We start from the raw sequence: 27,308 nt of genomic DNA, 5'->3' as shown, positions 1-27,308 counted from the left end.
ACCTGAAGCCTCTGGGGGAAACAGTACTAAGGGTTGCGAATCCCCGTACTAGTGTACAGTCTGAAGTAACGTTTATTGTGGTGCCGAACGGTTTTACTGACCTGCTAGGCCTCAAGACCATTCAGGAACTTGGTTTCATAACCATAAATGAGGAATGCTTCATTTCTCAGATCAATGCCCCTCAACTTGGTGATCTGGGAGTATCCACTCTTCGGATCGATGAAAATGCACAACGGAAAGTTGTGCACGCATAAAACGGTACGACAACACAAACTTGAACACGCGTACTTGTAATTATGAAATGGACTTTACAATCTTGAACGAACGTTGTACGGTTTCGAAAACTAAAAGGAAACAAAGGAAATTTACAACTATAAATACGGAAAAGGGCTAGACAAACAAGAAACGAAACCAAAAAAAACTTACGTTTGTGTCCTTATAATATAAACGATGACGTTAAACGGGCGTTGAAACGATTCTCCACTTCGATCGAGCACATGTATTTTTTAACTCGCAGCGCCTCTCGGGATCTAGCTAATGAGTGCGTGACATCACGCATAACGGCAGTAACATTCCCGACCCCTTAAGCGATGCTTAACATGGAAAGTTCTTAGCTACAAAATAAAGTAGTAATTATGAAAAATAACTTGTCATGTCCTTTGCTAAAGCTAACGGGTCTAGTCCGTCACACAATCCGCTTAAAGAAATAGGGACTATGAATATTCCATGAAGGTTCAGCCCTTACGAGCTTCCTGTTTCATTGTTCATTATCGAGGCACGATTGTTCTTCCTTAGCTAGCAAGAGGACAACCTTGTCAACTGGTCTGCGTAGTTGGGAGGTTTGGGTCTTCAAATGAACCGTGCGTACCAACCCCTTCTTGTCTGATTCCGCGCTTATGACTCGTCCCATCGGCCAAACACTCCTCGGGCAGTTGTCGTCTTTCAACAGGACAACGTCTCCGACAGCTAGATTCCGTTTGGGACTGTTCCACTTCGAACGAGGTTGGAGAGTTGGGAGATATTCTCTCTTCCAACGCGTCCAAAATAAGTTTGCCAAGTACTGCACTCTCCGCCAGCGCCGCCTCATATAGACATCTGCGCGTTGAAAAACTCCTGCTGGGGGAAGTACAACGCTGGTTTTCATCGTCAGGAGATTGCTGGGACTTAGTGGGTTGAGGTCATCGGGATCACTCGAAGCGAATGTTAGCGGTCTCGAGTTAATGATAGCTTCAACTTCACATAGTAGAGTTCTAAAGGATTCGTCATCCAGACGGGAGCCATGCTCATGGAGTAGAACAGTGAGTACTTTGCGGGTAGTGCGAATCTGCCGCTCCCAAATGCCGCCCATGTGGCTGGCACTCGGTGGGTTGAAAATCCAATCTGTACCCTCTAGATGCAGCCTGCTTCTGATTTGCTCGTTGTTCATTTCGTAAACTGCTTGCTGTAACTCTGTCTTGGCGCCTACAAAATTTGTTCCGTTGTCGCTCCAGATCTCTCGGATAGGCCCACGACGAGCAATAAATCGCCTCAGAGCCTGGATAAATGAATCTGTTTCGAGAGAATTGGCGGTCTCAATATGCACTGCTCTACTTGCTAAACATGTGAAAAGGCATCCGTACCGTTTGAGTCCCTTTCGACCTTCTTTGATCATGTACGGACCGAAGTAATCCACGCCAGTATACGTAAATGGCGGGGCTGGAGTCACTCGGTCTTTAGGCAAGTCAGCCATTTTCTGTTCAGCGACAGGGGCACGATTACGGCGACAAGTAACACAATTTGCGATTAGGTGACGAACAGCAGCATTGGCACCGGTGACCCAGTACTTCTCCCTCAATTTAGCAAGTGTGTGACCGCGGCCTGCGTGTGCTAGGCGTTCGTGTAGGCGTTTGATAATCAAGTTCGTAACGTGACTCTTGCGAGGTAAGATGATGGGGTGTTTCGTTTCTTCTGGAAGATCGTCAGCGCGGCTAAGGCGGCCACCAACACGAAGGAGGCCTTCATGAATGTAGGGATCCAGCCGAGTTAGGGAACTTGCTTTCTTCAGCACCATTTTCTTTTGCTTTGCCCGACCCCGTTCGTCTCCACCGCCTTTGTCACTGACTTGTCTGAGAGCGTCAAACTCTCTACTGAAGGACTGCAACTGTACGAAGCGAAGGATGGCCATCTCGGCCTCTTCAAACTCTTGAACTGAGAGCGGTGCGCAGCAGTCACCCACTACCTTCGTTTCAGCTTGTAGTGACTTCACGCCCGACCTTGCCTGACCATGGTCCGAATCTATCTCGAGAGAACCCTGGCCTCTAATCTCCTTCCGTTTTCGCAATACAGCCTTGATTCTAAGGAATGCGGCCACCGACAATCTCAGGCGATACCAACTCGAGTGGTATTCTATTAGTTTGTTAACTGACGTAGCCGTGGCTTCCATTACCATGGTACCGGCGGAAGCAACTTTTCTGACCTCAGGGTCGTCATCTGGGACCTCACCGACTGGAAAGGGCTGCTGCGGCCAGTCCTTTTCTGATTTCCCTAGGAAGTGTGGACCATTTGACCAGCGTTGCTGCTGCAGAAGTCCAGCGGCGGAAAGTCCTCTTGAGGCATCATCTGCCGGATTGCTACTGGTGTCCACGTATTTCCACTGCATAGGACTAGTGAAGTCCCTGATCAATTGCACACGATTTGCCACGAATATCTGAAACCTCCTCCGCTCGTTTCTTATGTAGCGGAGAACCGTCGTCGAGTCGGTGTGATAGATGATAGACTCAGGCTTAACTTCAAGCTCTTCATACAGCATTTGTCCCACGCGAACAGATACGGTTGCTGCAGTTAATTCTAAGCGTGGGACTGTTACGGCCTTAATAGGTGCAAGACGAGCCTTCCCCATTAAAAAGGAACAATGTATGCGACCCATGTTATCCATTAGACGTAGGTAGGCAACGCATCCATACCCCACCTGGCTTGCATCGGAGAATAGATGGAGCTGTCTGGAGACAACTGGGCCAAAACCCGGCGGTTTGTGACACCGATCAATGTGAAATTGCTCTAGTAACGGAAGCTCTCCACACCATCTTAGCCATTTACTGCGGCAGTCTTCCGGAATGTCGTCATCCCAGTCGAGATCTTCATTGCGGCAGAGATCCTGTAACAGCTTCTTCGCTAGAAGTGTGAAAGGAGCGATGAAGCCCAGGGGATCAAAGATTGATGAGATGGTGGACATGACTCCTCGTCTTGTAAACGGTTTGCTGTTAATGACGATTCGAAATCCAAAACAATCTGATTGTACGCACCACTGTATCCCTAAGGCACGCTCGATAGGGAGGTCGTCACAGTCAAGAGTTATTGATCTGACTTCTTTCGATCGCTCATCCTCTGGTATAGACTCTAAAACTGCACGACTATTGGAAGTGAATTTGGTGAGGCGGAATCCACCTTTCTTACAGGATTGCCGAAGACCTTCAATCAGCTCGACTGCTTTACCTTCCGAGCTTACGGAACGTAGACAATCGTCCACATAAAAGTTATTTCGCAGCGTGTCAGCAACCAAGGTACCGTACTTATCTTCGTTATCCCTTGCGGTTCGCTTAAGGGCAAAGTTAGCGACACTTGGCGACGAGGCCGCTCCAAATAAATGTACAACCATCCGATACTCTTGTAGCTCGGCTTCTAGATTGCCATCTGGCCACCATAAGAAACGGAGGTAATCATACTGTTCAGGAGGAACTGTAACCTGGTGGAACATGGATTCCACATCTCCCATGAAGGCTACGGGGTCTTCACGAAATCTGGTTAGCACGCCTACTAGGGAGTTTGTCATATCTGGACCTTGCATCAGACAGTCATTGAGCGACACGCCCTGAAACTTTGAACTACAGTCAAATACGACGCGTATTTTTTCTGGTTTTTTCGGGTGATACACCCCATGATGGGGTAGATACCACACCTTGCCTGGGTTCGGTATCAGCAACTCATTTGGAACTCTTTGTGCATACCCTTTGGCGATGACATCGTTTACGAAGGAAACGTAATCAGAGCGGTATTTAGAATCTCTCAACATCTTTTTCTTCTGCCAGTTTGCTCTTTTGATTGCTTGCTCCTTATTGTTGGGCATGATAATATCGCTATGTCGCAATGGAAGAGGAACTTGGTAGTGGCCGTCGACAACTTTCGTCTCCCTTTCAACCATAGTTAAAAACTTTCTGTCTTCTTGAGAAGGCCCACGCTCGTCCGGTGCTTTGCTTACGGTGTGATCGTTGAAGTCCATCTGCAACATTCTGAGCAATGACGTTGGAGCAATGATTTCCTTCGGCGTTTCCACTTCTCTCACTGTAATTCGGTTCGCGATTATTTTGTCCTTGTCATGATCAGTTCGGATATGGAGAGGTCCACAGACTGTCCAACCATGGCGGAGACGGAGGGCAAATGGGCCATCGCTTCGACAAGGTACAACTTCTAATGGTTCTAAGGCAGGCGGGCAATTGCTGCCAATGAGTAGTCCAATCTCCAGGCGAGGCTCAAGCTCAGGGATTTTCTTCGCAACCTCGGAAAGGTGTGACCACTGATTTATGAGACTGGGCGTGGGAATTTGGTGATGTTCTGCTGGGATTTCATCTCTTGTGTATGAGCGAGGCAACTCAATGGGATTCTCATCATCTAGGCTCGTAACGATAAGATCGTCCAGAATGATGCTTTCCACTTGACTCTGTCCATGCATGGTGGTGAGTTGTAGCATAACCTTGACACCGTCTATTCCTAACTGTCTCCTGATATTTTCGGTTGCAAAACAGCCGCCACTACCATTATCGTAAAACGCGTACGTGACAACTGAATTGTTACAGCCCTTCTGTTTAACTTTAACTGGGAGTATGGCATGTAGCACTACGGACTCCTTGCAACTTGGTGCGTCCTGTACAGGTTTAGAGACATCAATGCGCCTATTGCTAACCGCTATAGATTGAACTTCCGTCGCTTGGGGTTTGTTACTGACGCTCTCTCTATTCATTGTGAAACCATCAATGTGCAATGCTGTTGGGTGCCGTTTCTTGCACTTCTTGCAGGTGCGTCTCTTTACACAACCTTTGGATACATGATCAGATTCGTAACAGGCAAAGCATAATTTTCTTTCGTAAAGAAATGTCTTCCTTTCATCCATGGTCCTTTTGAGGAATTCCGCACAATCATCCAGGTCATGGTTCTTGCTGCAGAAGGGGCACAACTTTTCCTTGCCACCAGCATTGTTTCGGTTCGCATGGTTTACAGCCTCTATGCCGGGAATGGTGATACCAGTGGCAAAACTGTTGCTTGTTTTAGTTGCTGACGAGGGCTTCTTCTTGCCATCTCTCCCACTGTTATCTCTGCGCCTTTCCTGGGTACTACTTAAAGCCTGCACGCCAAATACAGGGTCGTTCGCTGATTCGGCTGCTGACACCACAAAATCAGCGAGATCCTTAAAGCTCGCTATCCTTCCGTTCTCTTTCAATTTCGCAGCACGATCACGCCATCTTGAATGGAGATGCGAGGGAAGCTTTTTTGCAATGGTCTGCAGGTTCGTAGGATGATTTAACTCATTCATATGAGACACGCTCATCATAGCATTTTTACACTTAATCAAGAAAAGCGATAAACGCTTTAGTCCTGATGCGTCATCTGGCCGAACTGGGGACCATCCGAGAGCTTTGTTCACATAGGCCATTGAAACTTTAAAGGGATCCCCATATTCCTTCTCCAGTAACCTCCTCGCCTCCTTATATCCTTCAGAAGGGTCCATATGCAGACAGCCTCCAATAAGTTCTCGTGGTTCCCTTTCAAGATGTTGTTCCAGGTAGTATAAGCAATCTGCCGCCCTGAATGTTCTGGACTCTATCCTTGCCTTGAATGCCATGATAAAGGTTCCATATTCGATGGGGTCTCCTTTAAACTTGTGCACTTCAGGTTGAGGCAGAGTCATTGCTGCAGCCAGTTGCCGATGGGTTGCAATCATTTGCTCATTTTGCTGTCGCTGCATGGCCATCACTTCTTTGAAAGACCTTTCATGGGGTTCCAATCGATAGGGATCATCAGCTGCAGCGATAATTCCTTGTGGTACATCAGTGGTCCCGTTGTTAGCCGGAGGCGATATCTCGCCGGCTAGACTGTTTGAGTGAAACTCTGGGGCAGCAGGGTTGAGATGAGCGGCAGGTGTTGAAGCCATGAATTTAGGTTCACTTTGCTGGAGACAGGGAACAATACCATCCTTATTTTCTAGGTTACCATCATTTTCCAAATCGGCATAAACCCTTTCTCTGGCCTGGGCTTTCGCTATTTCAGTTTCCAGTTTCAAGGCTTCATCTGCTGCTCGTAGAGCTTGTTTGCGTTCTAGCATTTGTTTTTCAGCTTGTAATTCCGCTAGCTTAAGTTTCTCCTTTGCTCGTGCAGATGGCGTTGAGCTGGCTGAAGACTTCTTCGAACGGGTGCTAACACGGGACGATTTGGATGAAGCCGATTTTACTTCTGAGAGCAGATCAAGTTCTTCTGTTAAGCGACGTTCTGCTACATTCATCCATTCCATAACCTGTTTCCTAAATTCCAAAAATGACTTCTCCTTACTTTCATAGCGATCAAGTTCCCTGTCTTGATCCTGTTCGGAGGTCAACTGGCAATGATAAAGGTCACGTGCTTCTTGATACTCCTTGAATAATGTGTTCAATACAATAACCTCTGATTTCACTAAATGAAGATTGTTCTCATCTTCCATTAAGTTTGTGAGAGCATTCCTTTGCTTTGTCACAGCAGTCGTTTTGGCAGTTTGATCGTTTTTCAGTCGCCTTAATTTCTCTTCTTGACCCTTTTCAGTTAATTTCCTTACACGAGTATCGGGACAGCTTTCGTTCGGAGGAAACCCAGGCCCAGCGCCCTCAGCGACAGGTTCATCGTTCATGGTGGACTAGGCACTAATTAATCCTTCGGTAGTCGCTTCAAATTAGCGATGAGTGGCGAACAGTTCGCCCAACATTGCAAATAAACGTAGGATAAGTTCCAATAAACCAGTATGCGATGAGGGTTAAACTTTTCGAAACGAAATGTGCACGCATAAAACGGTACGACAACACAAACTTGAACACGCGTACTTGTAATTATGAAATGGACTTTACAATCTTGAACGAACGTTGTACGGTTTCGAAAACTAAAAGGAAACAAAGGAAATTTACAACTATAAATACGGAAAAGGGCTAGACAAACAAGAAACGAAACCAAAAAAAACTTACGTTTGTGTCCTTATAATATAAACGATGACGTTAAACGGGCGTTGAAACGATTCTCCACTTCGATCGAGCACATGTATTTTTTAACTCGCAGCGCCTCTCGGGATCTAGCTAATGAGTGCGTGACATCACGCATAACGGCAGTAACAGAAAGTACTTTCATGTAGGAAAAACACCCCTTGCAATTGAAGATGCTGTGAAAGAAGAATTGGATCGACTAGTAGAAAAAGGTGTGCTTGTTCCTATGACAGAACCAACCGAGCGGGTTAGCCAAATGGTTGTTGTACACGAACCCAGTGGCAAATTACGCATGTACATCGACCCGCAACCACTAAATGAAGCATTCAAGCGTGAACATTACAGATTAGTGGTACTTGATGATGTGCTCCCCAAACTCAGGGATGCCAAAGTTTTCAGTAAGCTTGATGTGAGAGAAGCTTATTGGCACGTTAAACTAGACAAAGAGTCCAGCAAACTCACCACAATGATCACTTCTTTTGGCCAGTACCGGTGGAAGAGGCGGCATAGGGTAAAATATGGACTGGACTATTTTTTGGACCATTTTTTGGACCATTTTAGAGGGGGGAAACACACCATTATTACTGAGGGAGGGGTGGGATGAAGTCTATCAGTACTGAGGGAGGGGTGGGAGGCAGAGTGTTATTACTTAGGGAGGGGTTTGAGACGGACTAATAGTACGCAGGGAGGGGTGAGAGGTGGTTGTAATGGTAAACACCACTGGTTAATGGAGCTTTAACTCGATCGCACAAACAATTTTAATTGGTTTTTCGACTAAGTTTTTGTATGATTTTTCAAAGTTTTAGCGCTGTGCTGCGGCGTTTCTTCATTTTTTTTTTGTCATGCGAAAGCGAAACTGCCACGAAACACTAGACTTCTACGTTTTGCCGACGGAAATTATCGGCAAGCAACAGTAGCCACCATAGTTCCACTTCGCAGGTTTCATAGGTTTCAACGCAAGAACTGATCGACAGCGGCCTAGGCAAATTGGAAAACAAACCTAGGGGAGTCGCGAGGAATACCTGGTCGCGATTTCTGGTGTCGGTGATTAACTCAGGGTTTTCAAAATGAAAAAAAGTATCAGGAGGAAATTTTAAAATAGCCGGAGCACCACTGCGCCGCGACAGCGGCGCCGGGCGGCAAAGCCGCCCGTGGGGAGGGTGCGGGAGGGGGTTTCCCCCTCCTGCAGGGGGGGTATGGGGGGCCTCCCCCAGAAAATTTTGAAAATCTGCATGCTCTGAGGTGCATTCTGGTGCATTTTCAGGACCAAAAAGTTATTTTTTAGGTCGTTGTACACTTTATTATAACCTAGAGTTTTTCTTAAATCTGACTCATTATCAAGAGTTTCTTGAAAATTATGTTTACTCATACATATTACAATGCTTTCCTTCCAGTCCCATGTTACATATTACAATTTACATCTAAATAAAAATTGACCTCTTTCCCTTGTCAGTACTTCATTGACCTGTTATAACATGAATCAACTTTTGAAATAATTATTTTTGCAGTCAGAGTTTTCCTACAGATTGAAAATACAGATGAACAGTTTCGTTATGGCATCCAAGCACTCAGGCTCGATTCTTTTTAGTTAAAAGTCACTGTCACTGAAATCACTTTCCCCCATTGCACTGTCCCTGTCACTGTCGTCACAACTTGGATCATCTTGAAAATTTGCTAAGCCAAGTTTAATGAGGGCCTGCTCTTCCTCTTGCAACGCTTGTTGTTCTTCTTGACTCTGACGATCTTCAACTTGTGGGTCCGTCTGTGTTGATACACTTGTTAATTCTGGTGGTGCAGGTTCTTTGCCCTTGCTTTCTCTTGAGGCTGACTTCCCTTTGGCCAAATTGTAGCGTTTTCCAGAGAGCCATTTCTCAGTGGTCTTCTTCACCAGGGTGTCACATTCTGAAGAATTTGCCTCTGGACCATTCATAGAGATATTAACAAGGGCCTCCAGCATCTCATTGGTCAGCCTGCTCCTGAGCCTTGACTTTATAAGCTTAACTCGACTGACTCCCCTTTCAGGCCATGCGTTGCTTATGGGCATCGTGAGAGCTATTTCTACAATGTGCATGAGGAGAGGGAGAAGAGAAAGGAAAGAAGATCTTTGTTTCATTAGCTGGGACATGCACCACTCTGCTGGCATGGTAGTCTTGCCTTCTTTTACATCAGCTGGAATGGCCATCTCCTTCATGTGGTACTTTAATATATTCCACTCTGCCAAAAGTCGGTCTTGTTGGTCGGGGAAGTAGTGCTTGGCAAGAACTTGGATAGAATCTACTCCGTAAGAGGGAAGTTCTGAAGAGCTTGCAGGAATAAGAGTTGGATCAAAGATGGAGAGCGCTCCCAGAAGAGGGAGGGTGTTCTGAAACCTCAGGTCGATGTTTTCCTTCAAAGCAGAGACATACTTGAGCAACAAATTTCGCATGGATGCAAGCTGATGCTCAGAAGGGGAAAACTGCAGCAGCACCATCTTTCCTTCCTTGATATCTTGGCAAAATTGCTTGATGGGGACTTCTTTGGTTGCCACTTCATCCAGCGCTGCCTTAGCACGAACAATTTCTGGTTTAAGGTGACTGAAATTGACAGTAGAATGCTGAAACGATTTTGACAGGTTGTCAAGAACAGGAAGCACATGCTTTAAAACATACAAGCAAGCCAGGAAGCGGACGTTGTTCATTTGAACTAACAGGCCCTGGCATGTGGGGTCCTCATCTTTCATCCTGATAAGGAACTGGATGATGGCAGAGAAGCTCTCCCAAGCGGATTGAACGGCAGCGTTAAATGACAGCCATCGTGTCTGACAGGCCTTCTTCAGCTTCTTAGCTATCTTCTTCTGCGAATTCTTGTTTGAGAGAGTTATTTCACTCACCTCAAGTTGAACTTTCAGGAAAATGGCTGTCTTCTTGTTCGAGTTGTCAAGGAGTTGCCAAAGGGTGTTTAGTGTGTTCTGCATCTTCTTTATTGTGGCAAGATCGTTTAAAGTGTCGGTACACGCCAGCGCTAGTTTGTGACAAACACAGTGGACAGATATTAACGACTGGATTCTTTCATCTGCTTTCAGCCTGGTAGCTACACCTGACCTTTCTCCCACCATGACACTTGCTCCATCTGACACAAAGCTTTTAAACCAGTCAAAATTGAGACTGTGTTTCTCAATGACTTCCAGAAGGATGCTTGTGATGGTTAAAGAATCTGCTGCGTCAGAGCTGGCGAGAACATTTTCCAAACACAAAAATTTCACCTCAACCTTTTCGCTACCCCTGTTATAATACTGGATGAAACCAATCATTTGCTCCAAATTTGCAATGTCAGTCATGTCATCAACCATCACCCCAAATGGCCCAGTTACAGCAGAAATGACTTCATTTTGAATCATTTCACCAAGAAGAAGCAACATGTTGCGAAAGGAACCTACTGATGTGTGATTAAAGCCACTCATATCACACCCCAGCTTCGCAACCAACTTTAACAGACTCTTAACCTTGACATTTGCTATATCCTCCTTTGCCAACCAGTAAAGGCAATAGAAAACTCTTTCATACACATCAACCTGAACTTCAGCATTATGATCGAGCTCTTTCTGGAAAACTGAGAACCTGTTCATAAGAATGGCAGTGATTGCATCTTTGTGTCTCTTTGTTGCAATGTGCTCCTCGAGGCAATCTTTCTTTAACCTTGTGCTTGGTTCTGCAGAAAAAAATTCCTTTTTGTTTTGGGGATTCTTGGAATCAAACTTCTTGCAGATCAGACAGTATTGACCTTCTCCTTCGATGTAAACGAGCCACCACATCTGTACTTTAGGGCTATAGGCCAAATCCTTATTAAAGATAAGGCTGTGATTAAACATCTGCTTCTTTTTGGTTGTTTTGATGCGTGCTCTTTCTTCTTGAGACACACCCAAGCAGTCACGCTTTTTGCAGAGAATGTAGTGATGAATTTTCTTCGTCTGCTGTTCTTCAGTGAAACTGTTCGTGATATCACTCTCTGACTGTATACACACAGTATCTGTGGGAGGAAAATACATGTAAGATTCTTTACCTTTTTTCTTCAGTGTGTGATGCAAACCACCAACTAGAGAAGGCTACTCTCAAAAAAAGAAAGAAATATCACGAATTGTAATAAAAAGTTCGTTTACCTTCAGCGTGGTTGGTAGGGGCTGCGGTCACAGAGATTTCTTGGCAGTCGCGTAACACATTGACGGGCAAACTTTCGGCATCTTCGAAGTTTAAGGACGTACTAGGCGTTGCAGAAGACCCTTCCGTGTCTGGTGCATCTAACGAAAGCAGTGAGAATATGTATCGATGTTGACAATGTGTACCATTTATCCCCCATGACCAACGCGTTAAATAAACCAAGCATAGTTATTTCGCGCTCACGTATATGACCTCACGTATACAAAATTTGAGTTAAAGGCGGAGATTAAATTTTATTTTTTAGCGCGACATACAAGCTCCATAAATAATGCATTGTTAGCCAAAATTTCAATCGATTAGATAAATCAATTTTATTCCGCGGGCACAACTGTTTTAACTGTTTTTTTTAGTTATCAGAAGAACAATGCTTTGCTAAACAATCAATTTCAGTAAAACTCATATATGTTAAGCGAGCCGTAACATGTGGCGCGACTTATGTCGCGACTAGTCTGGCTGTGTCGGCTTCGTATAAAATTAATTTTCCATAAAGAACTGTAAAACATTCAGTTTCACCCGCTTTACTGATTATGAAGACTTGAAATGAAACTTTAAGTCTCACAAAAATCTTAAAAATGCCTGGCTTATATAAAAAGTTAAATGTGACCAAATTTGTGTCGGCATAAAATTTATTTAATCGCCAGAGTCTGCCAGTTCATTCTCGAAACGGCGCCTCACGAAACCAAGCGTTGAATAAATAAAAGCATCCCTTATAAATCGCCTTGTTGACAATAAATAATTCAACCTAAGCGATACAATATTGTTTTCAAGCAATGTTTCATTCATAACATGCACCAATACTTATTTTCTGATGGACTGGGGGATTGTAAACAGGAACCCGGCGAACATTTTCATTTTAAAAAGTGTTTCATACCTGCAATCTCCTTTCTTTGCTGTTTGAACCCAAACTGGGTTAGAAGCGGCTGTGATTTCTGCCTTTTCATCCGGTGACTGGGACCGTTTTCTTAAAGAAAGCGCCAAGTACAAAGCTCTCACGAATTCACAAACAGATTCAAACACGCGATGTGGAGAAGAAGACGATTTCATAATTCGCTTACGCAAGAAAAAACTAGTCACGAAATAGCAGGATCAAATGTCGGTCTTTCGTGGGAAAACGCAAATGGTTTCCAGTCCAAGTTGAATGCTGTTGAATAAAAGAGTTACGATTTCTGATGCTGGAACGCGATTAGTGGGCAAGAACAAAATATGTTATCCTTAACTTTAACCCATAGGAATCGGAACTTTATGTTTTTTTAATTTTTTTTTTTAATTTTGACTTCCAAAAGTACCCGGCGCTAACGCTCGAAGTAGCCGGTGACTTGCGTCGGGCGCCGGTTACTTTTGAAAACACTGTTAACTTCTTCGTTTGCGAAACAGATGAAATCGATATTTGCGCTTTCCCATTTTGAGAGTACAGCAGTGTTTTTGGTCGATTCGAGAACATGGATTCCTCTTCGAAATCGTTCGCTAATGATTTTATATAGTAAAGGTATAAACTTTAAAATTACGATAGCGCTTTTGAATATTCTAAATGCTGCTAAGTTAAGACCGGAAATTCCGTGATCTCGTTTATAAGATCAATGACAAAAGGAAGATAGTTAAAGTTAGTAATTACATACTGTATATACAAAGGGAAACTTGAAACAACTGATGGTGCACAAGTTGACTCAAAAGGTGCACGCATAACTCAACAGTGGAGGATCGTAAACGCTATATTTTCAATACAAATTAAAGTCCAGTGTTTACGTGGCAGTTTCGCTTTCGCATGACAAAAAAATGAAGAAACGCCGCAGCACAGCGCTAAAATTTTGACATACAAAAATTCAGTCGAAAAACCAATTAAAATTGTTTGTACGATCGAGTAAAACCTCCATTAACCAGAAGTGTTTCCTATTACAACCACCTCCCACCCCTCCCTGCGTAGTAATAATACGTCTCACACCCCTCCCTGATTAATAACACTCCACCTTCCACCCCTCCCTTAGTACTGATAGACTTCATCCCACCCCTCCCTTAGTACTAATGGTGTGCTCCCCCCTTCAAAATGGTCCAAAAAATAGTCCAGTCCATATTTTACCCTATGCCGGAAGAGGCTCTCTTTTGGACTCGAGGTGTCAAGCGAGATCTTCCAGCGCAAGCTTGATAAAGCTTTGGGAGGTCTAGAGGGTGTTTTCAGTGTTGATGACGATGTAGTTATAGCTGGGTGTGGCAAGACAGTGGAGGAAGCTTAAATTGACAGCCAACGGAAACTGACGAACACCTTGAAAAGGTGTGCTGAGAAGAACATTGTCCTGAACGAGGACAAACAGCAGACTGGTTTAACTGAGATTATTTTCCATGGTCACAGAATCACAAAGCATTATGTGAAAATTGACTAGGCCAAAGTAAAAGCTATCCGCAACATGCCTGCACCTACCGATGTAGCGAGTGTGAAACGTTTTTGTGGCATGGTACAGTACATGTGGAGGTTCATACCTGACCTTGCCGGGACACTTGAACCAATCCGTGCTCTAACTAGGAAGGACACTCCATTTGTGTGGTCCACGGAATGTGAAAACCCCGGCCCACATTGATGTTTCAAAAGAAGTTGTGATTCAAGTGGAGAGTAGCAAACATGGAATTGGTGCTGTTCTGCTTCAAGAAGGTCGTCCCGTAGAGAGGGGGACATGGGGGTTTGCGGTGTTGCGGTGTTGACTCTTTTTTCGATGCGGTATTGTGGTAGAGAACAACTGGTATTGCGGTGTTGCGGTGTTGCGGTGATCTCAAAGCTTACGGTTTACGATGTTTGTAATTTCAAACCGACGGTGGTCGGTGAAATAAACCATTTCCAGTGTTGCAGTTTATCCTTTAACTAGATTTTGACAACCCGTGGTTAATTATTGTAAACACTTAACACTGTCGAACAAAATAAGCCGCTTATTTTGTTCGACAGTGTTAAGTGTTTACAATAATGGCATTACAACCGAGTTCATCTTTAATAAATATCATCTGATTTATCCCAAAAAACGATCGTGTGCAGAACAAAGACAGAAAAGACCTATCTTCCAGTTCTTCTGGTTACGTCTGTCATACAATCATCCCAGAACTAGACAGATATTCTCCTGACAACCAGCTTGGTATGTTTCCGTCACCAATTAGCATCGCCATTCCGTCTAAGGATGGATAGCATTTCTGTCCTATGATGTGAAGAGTGTTTTGTCTACACTTTACAAAGCTCGCTCGCATAGCCCTGTTGACAAAATGTCAGCAACCAGACAAAATCTCCAAGCAAGGGATATCCATCATATCATCTTCCTAACTTTTGACTGTCAAAGCAATTCCGTTTGCAGACAGAGCAATCAACATCTTGTCCCAACCAAGAAAAAAGGGTGATTTCATCAACCTTGCTAAGCGACTCTACCTGCCATCCGTGGGGACTGTTAGAGAAATAAAGGAGAGGCTACAGATCTACCCTTCATCCCTCAAATCCAGATTTATCCTGGATAACATAAAGGCTGATAAAATCCATTTCCGAAGTTTGAAAGACAGCCATCCTTTGAAAGTACGCTGTGCACCGACGATGAACTGATATATGCTGCGATTGTCTCGAGTGATTGTCTCTTTTCAAGTGGAAAAGGATGGCATCGGGCTGAGAGGGGTAAACATGCAAGAAATCAAGTAGTATGGGTATTCATGGAAAAAGATCTACAGCATGCGTCTGCATGTGGGATGCATTTTCCTGTCACATTGTGAGGAAAATTTCTCTGGAAGAAGTTCAACTGAAAGATGAGCCATGCATGTTGACAAGTTTTGGCTCACAAATTAATCCTCTCTGGTAACCAAAACCGGGCAGCTCTGTGTACGATCAAGAATAATGGAGAGGTCGAAGTTTTTGCCTGCTGCGAAAGAAAGGAAGGTACTGTGGATGGGAAAGTACAGGATTGCCAGTTTCGACAACCGATGGGCATCTGCACGGAGTCTGAAAGCGTCATTTACGCCTGTGATGCCCAGACAAATTCCATCAAGACCTGCACTAAAATGGTCGAATGCGTCAAATTTCTCAACTCTGTTGGTCAGCTTTTTGACGCCTTTTCCATCCATTGTAAAGGAACAGGATTAAGTCTCCCGATGAAACGCTCTCCCTTGTCCGCCAGTGTAAAGAGCTTCTAGAGAGGAAAACCAACGAGATCCGAATGAGTACTGGCATTACAAGCGCTATTAATGGACCTCAGGGTCATGTTTCCGCAAGGACCGTGGCCTCAGTTGCACTTCTTGAATGGGGGCTGCAGAGATTGTACAGTAATTTGCAACCATTCAATCAAAGTTCAACTAATCTCTTGAGTTGTATGAAACTGGACGTAGAGAATTGCCATTCCTCTGTTCATATCAAACAAGTGAACATGTCCATGATGTAGTATGCTAAATCCTTTGAACTTACCATGAAAGAATCAGTCAAAAGGGTGACACAATGGGCCGCGTTTTATCATACAAGAGGAAGTCATAGTACCCTAAACCAGAGGAGACAATACCATTTTGTAAAGTCCCTTTGATAAAGCCACTTCCCATCGCCGATATGTCTAAAGCAAATTTCGATATTATGCGGAGTTGGGCTTCGGCGTATGGAGCAGCATTGCGACAGCGGACAGTGCGCCAGAAGACGACCGTGACAAAACATGGCACTCTCCCTGACTTTATATGCCAATCACAGCTGTTGTTAAACCAATGAATGACAGCGAACCACCCGGTTCTTTGTAACATGAAGCACAACCAGTCGGAATCATCGTCGACCACATCGATAGACAAACGATAAACTGCTAGTGTTAGTCACCACGATGACTAACTGTATAACCTTTTTTTGTGAAATAGAAAATGGACTTGAAGCAAAAAACTAGACGAAGAAAGTCGCGAGATGAGAGGAACAAACTGCGAACTTCATTATTTGTGGGAATATATTCTAACTTCAGAGGACGCAAGACTGAGCTTAGGGAAACACTGTCGTATCACCGCTTAGCAGCAGTAACTTCTTTGGCTCATCTTAGCTGTCATGTATTTATAATGACGGAGAATGCGATAGGAATGTCTTGTGTTGTGTTTCTTGTGTTTGAAAAGTAGAAGTAATGGTATTGACGTTAAAAAAAAAACATTTAGACAAGGTAAATTTTGCGGTGTCGGTGTGTTGATAATATTTCTTGCGGTGATGCAGTGTTTGTTCTATTTTGTTTGCTGTGTTGCGGTATTCAGAACCCCCCATGTCCCCCTCCTCAAGTGCACTTGAAATGCCAAGTATGAACCCGCCTAATTATTCATCTTAGTGTCATTGAGGTTGATGGATATTTACCTTACCGTTTTGCGGCTTTGTAAATATCACCACTCTTCACCTCCACTTCGGTGAATAATTGCTAAGTATTGGACATGTATATACACTGATTTAGCCCACCACATAGTGTCCTTGACGATCGTTTAAAGCGTTATGTGACATCCGAGGGAACGGCTGCAAAGGAGACTACACCTGCGACATACCAGAGACTAAAAATAACACTGTGGTTATTCGAACCCTCTGATGTTTTAACTATTTAACGGAAATTGTGGAATGATATTACTCAATCAGTTGCTGTCCATCGTATCGTTTCTGAATGTCACGCCACTTTTTCAAAAAATAAACAGATGGACAACTGTGTAGATATTACACACGACTTGTGAACTGTGAAAATTGAAGTACAGAGGTGAAAGATTTCGAATTTAGACGATGTCAAACTTAACGTGGAGGGTACTGTTGATTATCACCATAGGGCTGACTAGCGAAGGAAATATTTGGCAGACGAAGGAAGATGTCTATGAAAGTAAGTTCACTTAAACATGCAGGGATATCGTCAAGCAGTCAGAGTAGATCAACTGCTCATGCAAATAGTAAGAATAGACACGTCAAGATGATCATGAATTTCTGCTAACCAGGTCGACTTACAACGGTCTTCCGTTTTATTTCAAAATAGACTTATTCCTCGTAACATTGCGGGGAGGTATGTCAGAGATGAGACTGTAAGTTACTTTACACCGAATTTCTCAACAAAAGTGAAACGTATTTATTATGATTTAGCGATATAAAATTCCCCTCCGTATCTTGTTCACTCAAAGGTACATTGCTGGAATTTCGAATATGTTCTTTTGCTGGTACACGGCGCTTTTGGATAAATTGCAATCAGGGTCATGTTCCTTTCGCATGGGTTTTACCATGCATAGCCGAGGTCAAGGGTAGAAAGTGCGATGTGTGACGAGACTAAACAACGGCTGCGAAGGAGACTACGCTTTGTTCTCGCTTATACCACCCGTACCATCTACCAGCTCTGATAGATATCGATGAGTTTACACACAAAAAACAAACGTTATCATTCGTCTTGCCGTATGGCATTGATACATTTTTTTTATTGGTACCGTTTGAAAAACTTAATTTTTGTCCCTTGCCTTATTTATGTGAATCCCCCTCGGTTAGACCTACGATGATATATACTACCACGTAGGGATGAGATCTATGAGATTTCAAAGTATGCAACCAACACATATATAATTGTAATAATAATAATAATGATAATAATAATGATGATGATGATGATGATGATGATAACAATACTAATGATATTGATTATAATAATGAAGTGCTAAAATCTATTTATCGACACTCAGCGGTTCTTTACTGGTGGCCAATTCAACATCTCGTTCTTTTGCGATTATTCACAACTCATTGATAAAAATTATACGCGCCCGCTAACCATGGGGCATGACAGCACCGGTAAAGAGCGACATTGCTTGCTGGCCGTGTTGATAATATGCGGCCGCACTAGTTTACTGGAACTGTGGTCGAAGAACATTCAAAATCTTGAGATAAATTCGATTTCTCTACATCAAGCGTTCTCCCTGTGCTCATTCACCCAAAGTTTGAGACATTTTTACTTGCTGTTGTTCAGGAACAACGGATTAATTTTCTACACTTCGAAGGTTTTTGGGTCCTGATAGAGAAATTGAGCTTTTCGCTGTGATATCGTTGTTTGTGAAAGCCTGAATCATGGTTTGCGACCGCTATGGTTTTTCACATTCGGTTCAAGGAACATTTTCAGTTCTATTCGTCTAACAAATCGGAGATTCTCGCCAGTTCGAGTTTTTCTCTTCGGATACTCTAAAAATTCCTCTTCATTTGTTTTTTAGCGTAGTTGCACGCCACCCCAACACATATCTTGGTGCTCCTAACACGCGTGGTTCTTGTTGTTGAACCAAATCATATTCAGCAGAGCCTCACGGGAGACGACGTTCTTAACAGTTCTTGGTCGTACATTAGTCTTATCTGAGAGAGCAGCTGAAGCAAACAACAACACAACAAGTCTACAGAGCTGACGCTATGCTTTGTACTGATTGGCTAATTTCCATCGCATGTTTTTGCTTGGAGTTGATTGGCTTGGGCAAACTGTCCTATTTTTCTTAAATAGGATAGCATGTGAATTTTTTAACTCAAAATCCTTAGTGAAACTATCCAATTTAATCCTTAATTGGACAGTTCTCAGAAACTAAAGGATAATAGCTGCGCTGGCAAAATTGGATTAACTGACCAGCTATATAATTAAATAAGATTTATGTAACCCCCACACTCCTAAGGCGAGGCAAACGCTGTGAAATTTTCATGTCAAATCCTCACATAACTCTTCCCTATGCGTCGCATGTCCATGAATAAAACTAAAAGAAACTGATAGAAATAGGTGCGCATATTCGCAGCGTGATTTAGCCACTTTGAATGTGACGTAACAATGAGTGCCATTATATGCCATCTTCGTGACTTACACGCATTGCTAACAGAGTTTACAAAACCTGGCTTAGCACATATCACCGGCTCTCCTAATCGTATTCAGAGATGTCATTACATATAAGAATTACTTCCTCGTTTTCCAGGTTTTCAGAAGACTCCACCGTTACAGGAAATCAAGGAATACCTCATGAAATATTTTCTAGATCGTCGAGACCACACAAGGGGAAAGAGATTCATTCCATATCACGACATCATTTTCATTCTCGACTCATCCAAGTTTCTCTCTGAGGAAAACTTTAATCTCAGTGTTATAACAGCACAAAATTTGGTGACGAGGTTCGATCCTGACACACAATTTGCATCAATAATATTTGGGACCAATGCTACCATCAGCTTCAATTTTCATTTTGCCAGGGTAAGACTTGAGTTTTATAAAACAATAATCGATCCCTACTTTACTCTGCGTGCCTGTTCTATGCCGTTCTCTGCAATGTGCGACACGGTGTTTCGTCTTACCGTATTTACAGTAGATTTGATTAAATCGGCATTTCGCGGACGTCTTCATTGAGTGGACGCGGGCGCGATTGTGACCTAAAACTTGTAGGATAATTCAAGAGGTTTCAAGATATAGCTTTTATATTTCAGGCAAAGTGTGCAGTATTACAAATCGAGTTCCGTCCAAACCACCTCATAATATAAGAAGTAAAAGGGGCGCTTTTGAATACAATTTCCCAGAAGTTTATTTTTTACACCCTTGCCGTATTTTTCTGGCATTATTGAGATCGCTTCGAAAATCGGTTTCATTATGCCATTTCCAATACGAACGTTCAGAGTAAAATGTGCGAATAATGATAAATATGAACGACATGATTCAGTGTAAAATGTGTAACTGATATGATACAGCGAAGTTTCAGCTTCAATGAGAATCGAGCTTTTTAAGTCACTATTTCTTTTCCTAATTCACCAAATTTCTAGGCATTGACTTTCCTCTCAATGAACGCAATCGTAATTATGTCGAACCGTTGTATTAATTTTGCTCTCAAGATGTCTTTTTTTGATCCCTGTGTTTTTCTTTCTTTTATCCGTTTTTTTCTCTCACCAGGTAGCCATTGAGAGCTTCGGTAAAGTAGGATATCAAGGAGGGAAGAGAAACACCTTTGATGCATTACAAGCCGCACAAAATATGCTTTTACTTAACCACAATTCAGGGGTGCGTGACGGCAGTCGTAAAAAAGTGCTACTTGTGACTACAGGGCCGTGTGAGCGCACTCTTACTGAGACGATCAAACTTCAGAGGCTGATTTGGGTAGCGATGCAAATAAAAAACCTGGGAGCTGAAGTGTTTGTTGTTGCTGTCGGCAATAGGATTCCCAGAATTGAAGAACTGCTTTTAATTCCAAGTTCTACCGATGTGCATTTCTATCGTGTGGCCAATATGACGGCATTTAAGAGTTTAGTGGATGAGATCCCTATCCATATCGTTTACCAAGATGATTACTAGGTTCCACAGTATTCGACGACTTGTTTGAACAGTCGAATCATTCTTATCCATATTCTTTACGACTGTAAAGACAGAACAATGCATTGGTACGCGCTATTCTCGTTTAATGATCGCCTTTTGATGAATCTTCTTCACAAGCCACTGTTTGCGACCGGCACCATTTGGATTTTTAGACCTTTCTACCACTGGACAGTGGAAAGTCCAAATATTTTCGCCTAGACTACAGTTCATTACAAATAGGTTTAGCTAGTGGCTCTTAATGTAGGTTTTTCTTCTAAGACCTCTAATGCAGAATAATTACTAATTATTGACCACTATGCTTAGCATAACTAGTTTTCAGACTATATCATACACCACCCAAACAGCATGAGGTCAAAATTTTCATAACTATGGAACGACAATTTATCAACTTGCAGGCTTTTCCTGGGGGGAGGGAGGAGGCCTTACTGCTGTTTGCTTTGTTGAACGACTCTAAGGCCTCCGTGAAAAATTTTGAAGTTACGATATAGTCCAGAAATGTATGCTTGATGGAATCGGAATTGGTGCAAAAGATGCATGTTCACCTTCAGGTACTTGAATTTCAACAAGTTTGTTTTGCGCTTGTAAGATCATATGTCAAAGCCGGAAAGAAACAACCCAAAATTTAGTATCACCTGTCGATGGGCAGATAAATGATGATTTAAGTTTCTATTTGTTAAATAAGTTCAGATGGTTAATACCAGTTGTCAACTTTCAATATTGCATGGAAATGTTTGCAACACGTTTTAATTAGATCCATGGGAGCATTACCCGTCGGAGGAAAAAATCATATGATGTGTCTAATGACTCATGTGAGAGCCTTCCAAAATCCCTGGCTTAACTCTTTCAGTATAGATGCTATCAGTTGAAAGGAAGGAAGATAATGCTTTGTTCAATTTAAACTTACCTATTAAGGATAGCCTGCACAATTCAGATCTTCTTATTTTGCAGGGATCTTCAAAATAGCATGTTGTTTTTAAGGTTATTTTTATCAGTTTTTTTACTACTAATTCACTAGACGAAAATGATTTTGGTACTTTTAAACTCCCGGGTGTATCGCAAAAGTTGTAAAAGGATTGTGATCCTTTTCAGAAATGACATCGTAAAAAAGGCTTTGGTGAGTTATCGTGGTAAATAACACTTTCACAAGGGAAATATAATCGTATGTCTCACGACGTGGTCACTTCGGTGGATCACAATCCAAACCCGAAGTTACTACATCTTGAGACGAATGTTTATACTGAAATTATTTCTCTTTTTTAGACATTGTTGACATTATAAGCAAGACGCTAGGGGAAAAGAGGCACTATTAGTTATATTAAACGTTTTCACATGCCAAGACAAGTAACCATACCATATTTTGCCGCAAAAAAATTTGAAATGTGGAAGACGCTTTCAACTGAAAGCGGAGGCACTATTAGTTATATTAAACGTTTTCACATGCCAAAACAAGTAACCATACCATATTTTGCCGCAAAAAATTTGAAATTTGGAAAACGCTTTCAACTGAATAAGGTTCAAGTATAAAATTTTTATTGATTACTTTTAAACTGACCTTGCGAGTAGACTTACCTCCTTTAGTGTACACCCGAGATGCAACTTAAAATATCTGACTAAGCCTCTCCACACCAAGCCTGCTTTTTTCCTTTACTCCTAGGATTTACTTTAAAAACTGAGAAACCTCTTCTTTCCTGACAATGGCTTCGCAAAGTTAATTAGTACATTATTCCTCTTTCACACCGAGATTTTAAAAAAATTTAATTCCTACCCCAAGAACCACCAAATGATCTTTAAAGGAAAGTACGAAGAAACCATTTTTCTAACGAAAGGAAACCAAAGGTTTTGTCGTTCCTGGTTTCATAGCAGGTGGCTTAAAGATAGAATAGGTCTTGGTCAGAAATTATTACCGTCATACCTTTGTGTCGCAATTGCATCAGTACGCTTTACGTAGGTCACTGTGGGAGATTGTTTACGAAACGGAAATCCAAAGTAATAACGTTTTTTTCTTTTTGGTGGATAGCTTTTGCTGATCAAATTTTAAGACGATCGTGAGACTTTTACGCTAAACAACACGCTTAGTAATGCAGAAGCACGTAGACAGCATATCGTATCACAGAGTTTCCCTAATGGTCGCGGGTCGCGTGTCGCGGGTTTTAAAAAAGTAGCGGGTTTTGAAAAAAGTCACGGGTTTTGAAAAAGTCGCAGGTTTTGAAAAAAGTCGCAGTTTTTTTATAGCATGCCTATAAAAGAAAGTCAAAGCACTGGAAAAGCATTGGAAATAAAAAAAAAACCTAGTTAACAACAAAATAGTAATAAAAACAAACAATACAGGAAATCAACCAACTATTATCAAAACTTTCCTGTAGGGTGATGTTGTTGCATTTTGAGCAGAGTCGAATTTTGCACTGGAAATGTCATCTTTTTTTTTTGAAACTCAAATAAATGTGACAAGTTTTGTAGACCCACATTTACCTGTATATTTCTTTACCAAAACACAACAAGTTTTCTCATATTTGGCATAAAATGTTATAAATTTGTGAAAGCACTATGCAATAATGACAACAACTTACCCCATGTACTGTCACAATAACTATCTTGAAGTTAAGTACGTTAGCCAAGGCAGAAATCACCATGTCAGTCACATAATTCTTCTTAAGCTTTTCCAGTGCTTCCAGCCAGGTTTTCGGCTTCACTGTGTCCTGGAAGTCGACCTCACACAAGAAATCGAATCTGTCCAGTCCATTTTCCTGCCAGATTACATTCATCATATGAGAAAAAGAACATCAATTACAAAAGGCTGCAAAAAGGCTGCCCTAGATCATGCATGTTGGTTGATCTAAGTTTCGTAAAATAATTATAAAGTTTATTTCCGCTTTCAAATGCTGCTGCCTATTGAGAAGTGATAAATAATAAAATAAATTTTCAATGCACCGTACATTGCTCTTGTTGTTGCTTTCAATTAAGGTTTTTTCACACAATTACAATTTGTTTAAGCTCGTATATATTTGTGTTTTTTTGTAAACATAGCAATATAATTTTCTCAACTGAAATCAAAGCTAAGTTTTGAACCGTCTAAAAAATTCTCTTCAAATTCGTACACCACCGCTGTCATTGTAGCCCACAAAATTTTTTAAAAGTTTAGTAATTAATGCTATCATAAATGCAACCTGCTGTCTTGGCGCTCACATGGTTGCCTCGTTTGCTCGTTCGGTTCTTGTCCAGATGTGAGCGTAGAACGCGTTTGGGAACTTTTGAGAACCCCTAAGAAGCTAGCGTTGCTCATATATATAAGCTTTACGTAAGCTTACTTACATCAATTTGATGGTTCTCGAGGTGCTGGAAAACGAGCTTCTTGACTTGTTCTCTCTCCAGGCTCAGTTGGTGGGCTACCGCCGTATAAAAACAATCGCCATCACCTCTCGGATCGAAGGAAATAAAAAACCCCATTTCTTTAGTCGCTGACGAAGCTTAAACATTCCTTGCTGACTCTCCATTCTAGAATGCGTAATTTTACAATGCACCGTCGCACACTATCATCCGGGCTCTTGCTTTTCAGATCAAAAGGCGGGAAAACCGAAGGTGCATTCCATTTTTACAGTCTGATCAGTGGGACTAACCAAGATAAGCTATAGCAAAATTGAACATTTTCCGATGAAACCAGGCCAATCGGTCGGAATGGTCTTTGCATTCCGTTCCTCAGTGCCACGTGTGTACTAACCAGTTTATGGAAATGGAAAGGTAAATTCCGATACGATCAGGGCAACCAGTCAAACGATGCATTTTATTAACACTAATTTCAAACATTCGCTTTAATTTTATGGACCTTTCTTTGCATCATCATCAATTTAAATCATGCTTTTTTACAGCATCGTTATTTAAAGATGCCTTTATTTCGAGAAAATCTACCTCGCCGTCAGAGTCAGTTGACATATTGTCATTCAGTTGATTGAAAACATCTTTAGATTCGTAAATTTAACGGTGCTGAACGTGGCTGTTTTATTTTGTGAAATTTTAACGCACAGGCTTGAAATTCACTACGAAATAGTTGTTATAAACACACGCAAATTCGCGTTAATTAAATAAATAAATGTAAACTTAACTTTGCGAAAATTCGCATTAACGCGTAGATTTTGTTCTTCGTTATATTCCTATAATGCAATCTTCTGAAAACTCGCGACTTTTTCAAAACCCACGACTTTTTCAAAACCCGCGACTTTTTCAAAACCCGCGACTTTTTTAAAACCCGCGACACGCGACTTGAAACCCGCGACTTTTTTTAAACCCGCGACACGCGACTTGAAACCCGCGACCCGCGACCCGCGACCCGCGACCATTAGGGAAACTCCGTATCACAGGGTTGCCCAGTGGATTTCTGATGACTCTCGGCAAAAAAGTGTTTCGCGGGAAACCATTAAATCATCTTTCCGTCTCTGTTCTCGTCAGTTTTGAATTTACTATTAGATACGAAATGCAGCTAGAGGGAAAAGCTCCTTTTAAACGAGGATTGGCAACGGCATTAACTTCATCAAGTACAAACAGCTACTTTTTAGCTTCAACCGTTGCCTGATTTCTTTCATAGTTTCCCTAGAAAACACTTTCCTACATAGAAAATCTACAAGGAAATCGTCATTAAACAGACAGGAGAGAGTTAAAATGGTCAACATAGCAAAAGTCAAACTTGTCAACTATACAGGTACTGTCGTTACCAGTTGGATTATTTAAAATGAACAAATAAATAAAGTAATCTAGAGTATATACAAATCAAGAAATCAAACGTGCATTTACCCTATTTGCAAGATACTTCCTTACTTCAGTTTTAAAATAACTAAAAGCTACAGAGTTCCTTGCAGCAGAGGGAAATAAATTAAAAACACTAGAGGCGCTGTCCTGGAAAGTACCCGACGCAAGGGGTGCTTTTAACGTCGTTTCTTTCGAAGATCTCAGTGTCCGTGTTGGATTATGAATGTGGGGCTTAAGATAGGACGGTCAGTCATTATAGCGCAAGGCTTTAAAAGCAGTGTTAAGTAACTGATACTCTCTGCGTTCCTTTATCGGCATCATCCTAGTTTGATTAGATACGGCATATGCACATAGCGCCTAAGAACGAAACCTGCAGCGGCTAACTGGACACGTTGTAGGCGCTTTAGTAGGTATTCCGGGATTGGATGACCAACAATGTTCATCAACTTACAAGCCTCGACTTGAAGGAAACATTAAAGAAAATTTGATCTTCCTTTCTAAATTCAAGTCCCAAGTTTTGTTCAATTTGTACATCCATGTGATTGGCTGTAAACAAATATTTTGCTGTTTTTCAGTGCGCCCACGATTGAAAAAATTAAAATCTGGCGGAGACAAATTTTGTCGAGGTTTTTGGTGCAACCAAACAAATTTTGTCAGCTCAGCGTGCCCGGACCCTTAGCGTTACTTTAATTTGCAAATAGGATATAGGAAGGTGTAACTATCATGATAACGATGATGATGGCCGTTAAAATATCTATGGCATTAACTTGTGCAACTGATGGCAGTTAAAATATCTATGGCATTAACTTGTGCAACTTTTTTGCTTTAGGAAAGAAAAACTTAGCTGTGAAGGACAAGAACGAGTTGTGCAAGAGACATTCAAGAAACATTTTTGTAGGCTCTCAAAAGCTTGCGTATTGACAATGTCGAATTGTAGATTAATTTCATTACTGAAAGTAATGTTATTATTTGTATACACAGACGTTGTTTTGACGAGGCCGAACAATAGCCGTGGAGGAGATATATATATAGGACATAGGGAGTCTGCAAGTTGATTTTCGCGTGGAACAGTGCTCAATACGTTGAAGCAGAGCGGAACAAATATTTTAAGAGGAAAAAAGGACGCAACTAAAATGTAGTCGCGTCCTTTTTCCTCTTAAAGTATTTATATAGGACATATATATATATATATATAGGAAGTCTGCAAGTCGATTTTCGCGTGGAACAGTGCTCAATACGTTGAAGCAGAGCAGGATAAATATTACGAGAGGAAAAAAAGGGACGTAACTACATTTCCCGACAAGCCTGTTTCGTGAATCGCTTCACTCTTCAGGGGTTTAATGAAAGAATATTCATGTGACTATCGTTTATATACTAGGAAAATTTGCATAATACGCGGTAAACTTAAAAACTTTAAAGTTCAGCTGTTGCGTAGCAACGCTTTGTTTCTGTGTCGGCATGAAGATACGAGTTCGTTACGCTTATTTAGTGATGAGAGGTCGGGTCGGTAAATTATCAGGAATTTTTCTTTTAGACAGAGGTTGCATCTTTTACTGGAGCTGTTGTAGGGAGAGTTAGATGATAAGACGCGCCATGAGATAGAATAGTCAATGTTGTCGTTCTTGAGTGTCCAGATGTGTTTGCTAAGTTCGGTAGAGTTTTTGTGCTTGGCGTGGCGGAATGATGCGGTGTGATTTCTGTGTCTTGTTTTGAAGTCGGTTTCTGTGAGTCCGATGTATGTTTCAGAGGTGTTGTTGTCGTTCCGTGTGACGGTGGCTTGATAAACGACTGAGGATTGAAGGCAGTTACCATTGAGCGGGCAATTGTTCTTTTGTCGGCAG

General features: G+C 42.0%; 3 protein-coding genes and 1 long non-coding RNA gene across 4 annotated transcripts; 1 reads left to right on the top strand and 3 right to left on the bottom strand.

Moving 5' to 3' along the window:
• Nucleotides 1-271: 271 nt before the first annotated feature.
• On the bottom strand, nt 272-6,907 carry LOC131787374 (uncharacterized). Its single transcript, XM_059104484.2, has 2 exons — nt 427-6,907; nt 272-344 (listed from the first exon to the last, which is right to left on the bottom strand). Exon 1 carries the CDS (start codon nt 6,905-6,907, stop codon nt 758-760), a length of 6,150 nt encoding a protein of 2,049 aa, XP_058960467.2. The 3' UTR covers nt 272-344; nt 427-757.
• A 173-nt stretch (nt 6,908-7,080) lies between these two features.
• On the bottom strand, nt 7,081-7,375 carry LOC131773881 (uncharacterized). The gene is made up of 2 exons (XR_009339368.2): nt 7,236-7,375; nt 7,081-7,153 (listed from the first exon to the last, which is right to left on the bottom strand). It is a non-coding gene; the product is annotated as an uncharacterized lncRNA (long non-coding RNA).
• Nucleotides 7,376-8,453: 1,078 nt separating this feature from the next.
• Nucleotides 8,454-11,097, bottom strand: LOC136277256 (zinc finger protein 862-like). The gene has a single exon (XM_066159019.1). It carries the CDS (start codon nt 11,095-11,097, stop codon nt 8,839-8,841), a length of 2,259 nt encoding a protein of 752 aa, XP_066015116.1. The 3' UTR covers nt 8,454-8,838.
• Nucleotides 11,098-16,675: 5,578 nt separating this feature from the next.
• On the top strand, nt 16,676-22,197 carry LOC131784442 (collagen alpha-1(XIV) chain). The gene is made up of 3 exons (XM_059101246.2): nt 16,676-17,259; nt 19,352-19,623; nt 20,311-22,197. Exons 1-3 carry the CDS (start codon nt 17,166-17,168, stop codon nt 20,707-20,709), a joined length of 765 nt encoding a protein of 254 aa, XP_058957229.1. The 5' UTR covers nt 16,676-17,165; the 3' UTR covers nt 20,710-22,197.
• Nucleotides 22,198-27,308: the final 5,111 nt, after the last annotated feature.

The sequence above is a fragment of the Pocillopora verrucosa genome, chromosome 12, assembly GCF_036669915.1.
Source record: "Pocillopora verrucosa isolate sample1 chromosome 12, ASM3666991v2, whole genome shotgun sequence".
Classification (NCBI taxonomy): Eukaryota; Metazoa; Cnidaria; class Anthozoa; order Scleractinia; family Pocilloporidae; genus Pocillopora; species Pocillopora verrucosa.
This window is presented reverse-complemented; position numbering and strand designations above follow the sequence as displayed.

Coding starts and splice junctions, on each gene's coding strand:
- LOC131787374 (XM_059104484.2), bottom strand. CDS start 6,907: ATGAACGATGAACCTGTCGCTGAGGGCGCTGGGCCTGGGTTTCCTCCG.
- LOC136277256 (XM_066159019.1), bottom strand. CDS start 11,097: ATGTTTAATCACAGCCTTATCTTTAATAAGGATTTGGCCTATAGCCCT.
- LOC131784442 (XM_059101246.2), top strand. CDS start 17,166: ATGTCAAACTTAACGTGGAGGGTACTGTTGATTATCACCATAGGGCTG. Junction 17,260..19,351: donor GAAGGAAGATGTCTATGAAA/GTAAGTTCACTT, acceptor CTCGTTTTCCAG/GTTTTCAGAAGACTCCACCG. Junction 19,624..20,310: donor TCAATTTTCATTTTGCCAGG/GTAAGACTTGAG, acceptor TTCTCTCACCAG/GTAGCCATTGAGAGCTTCGG.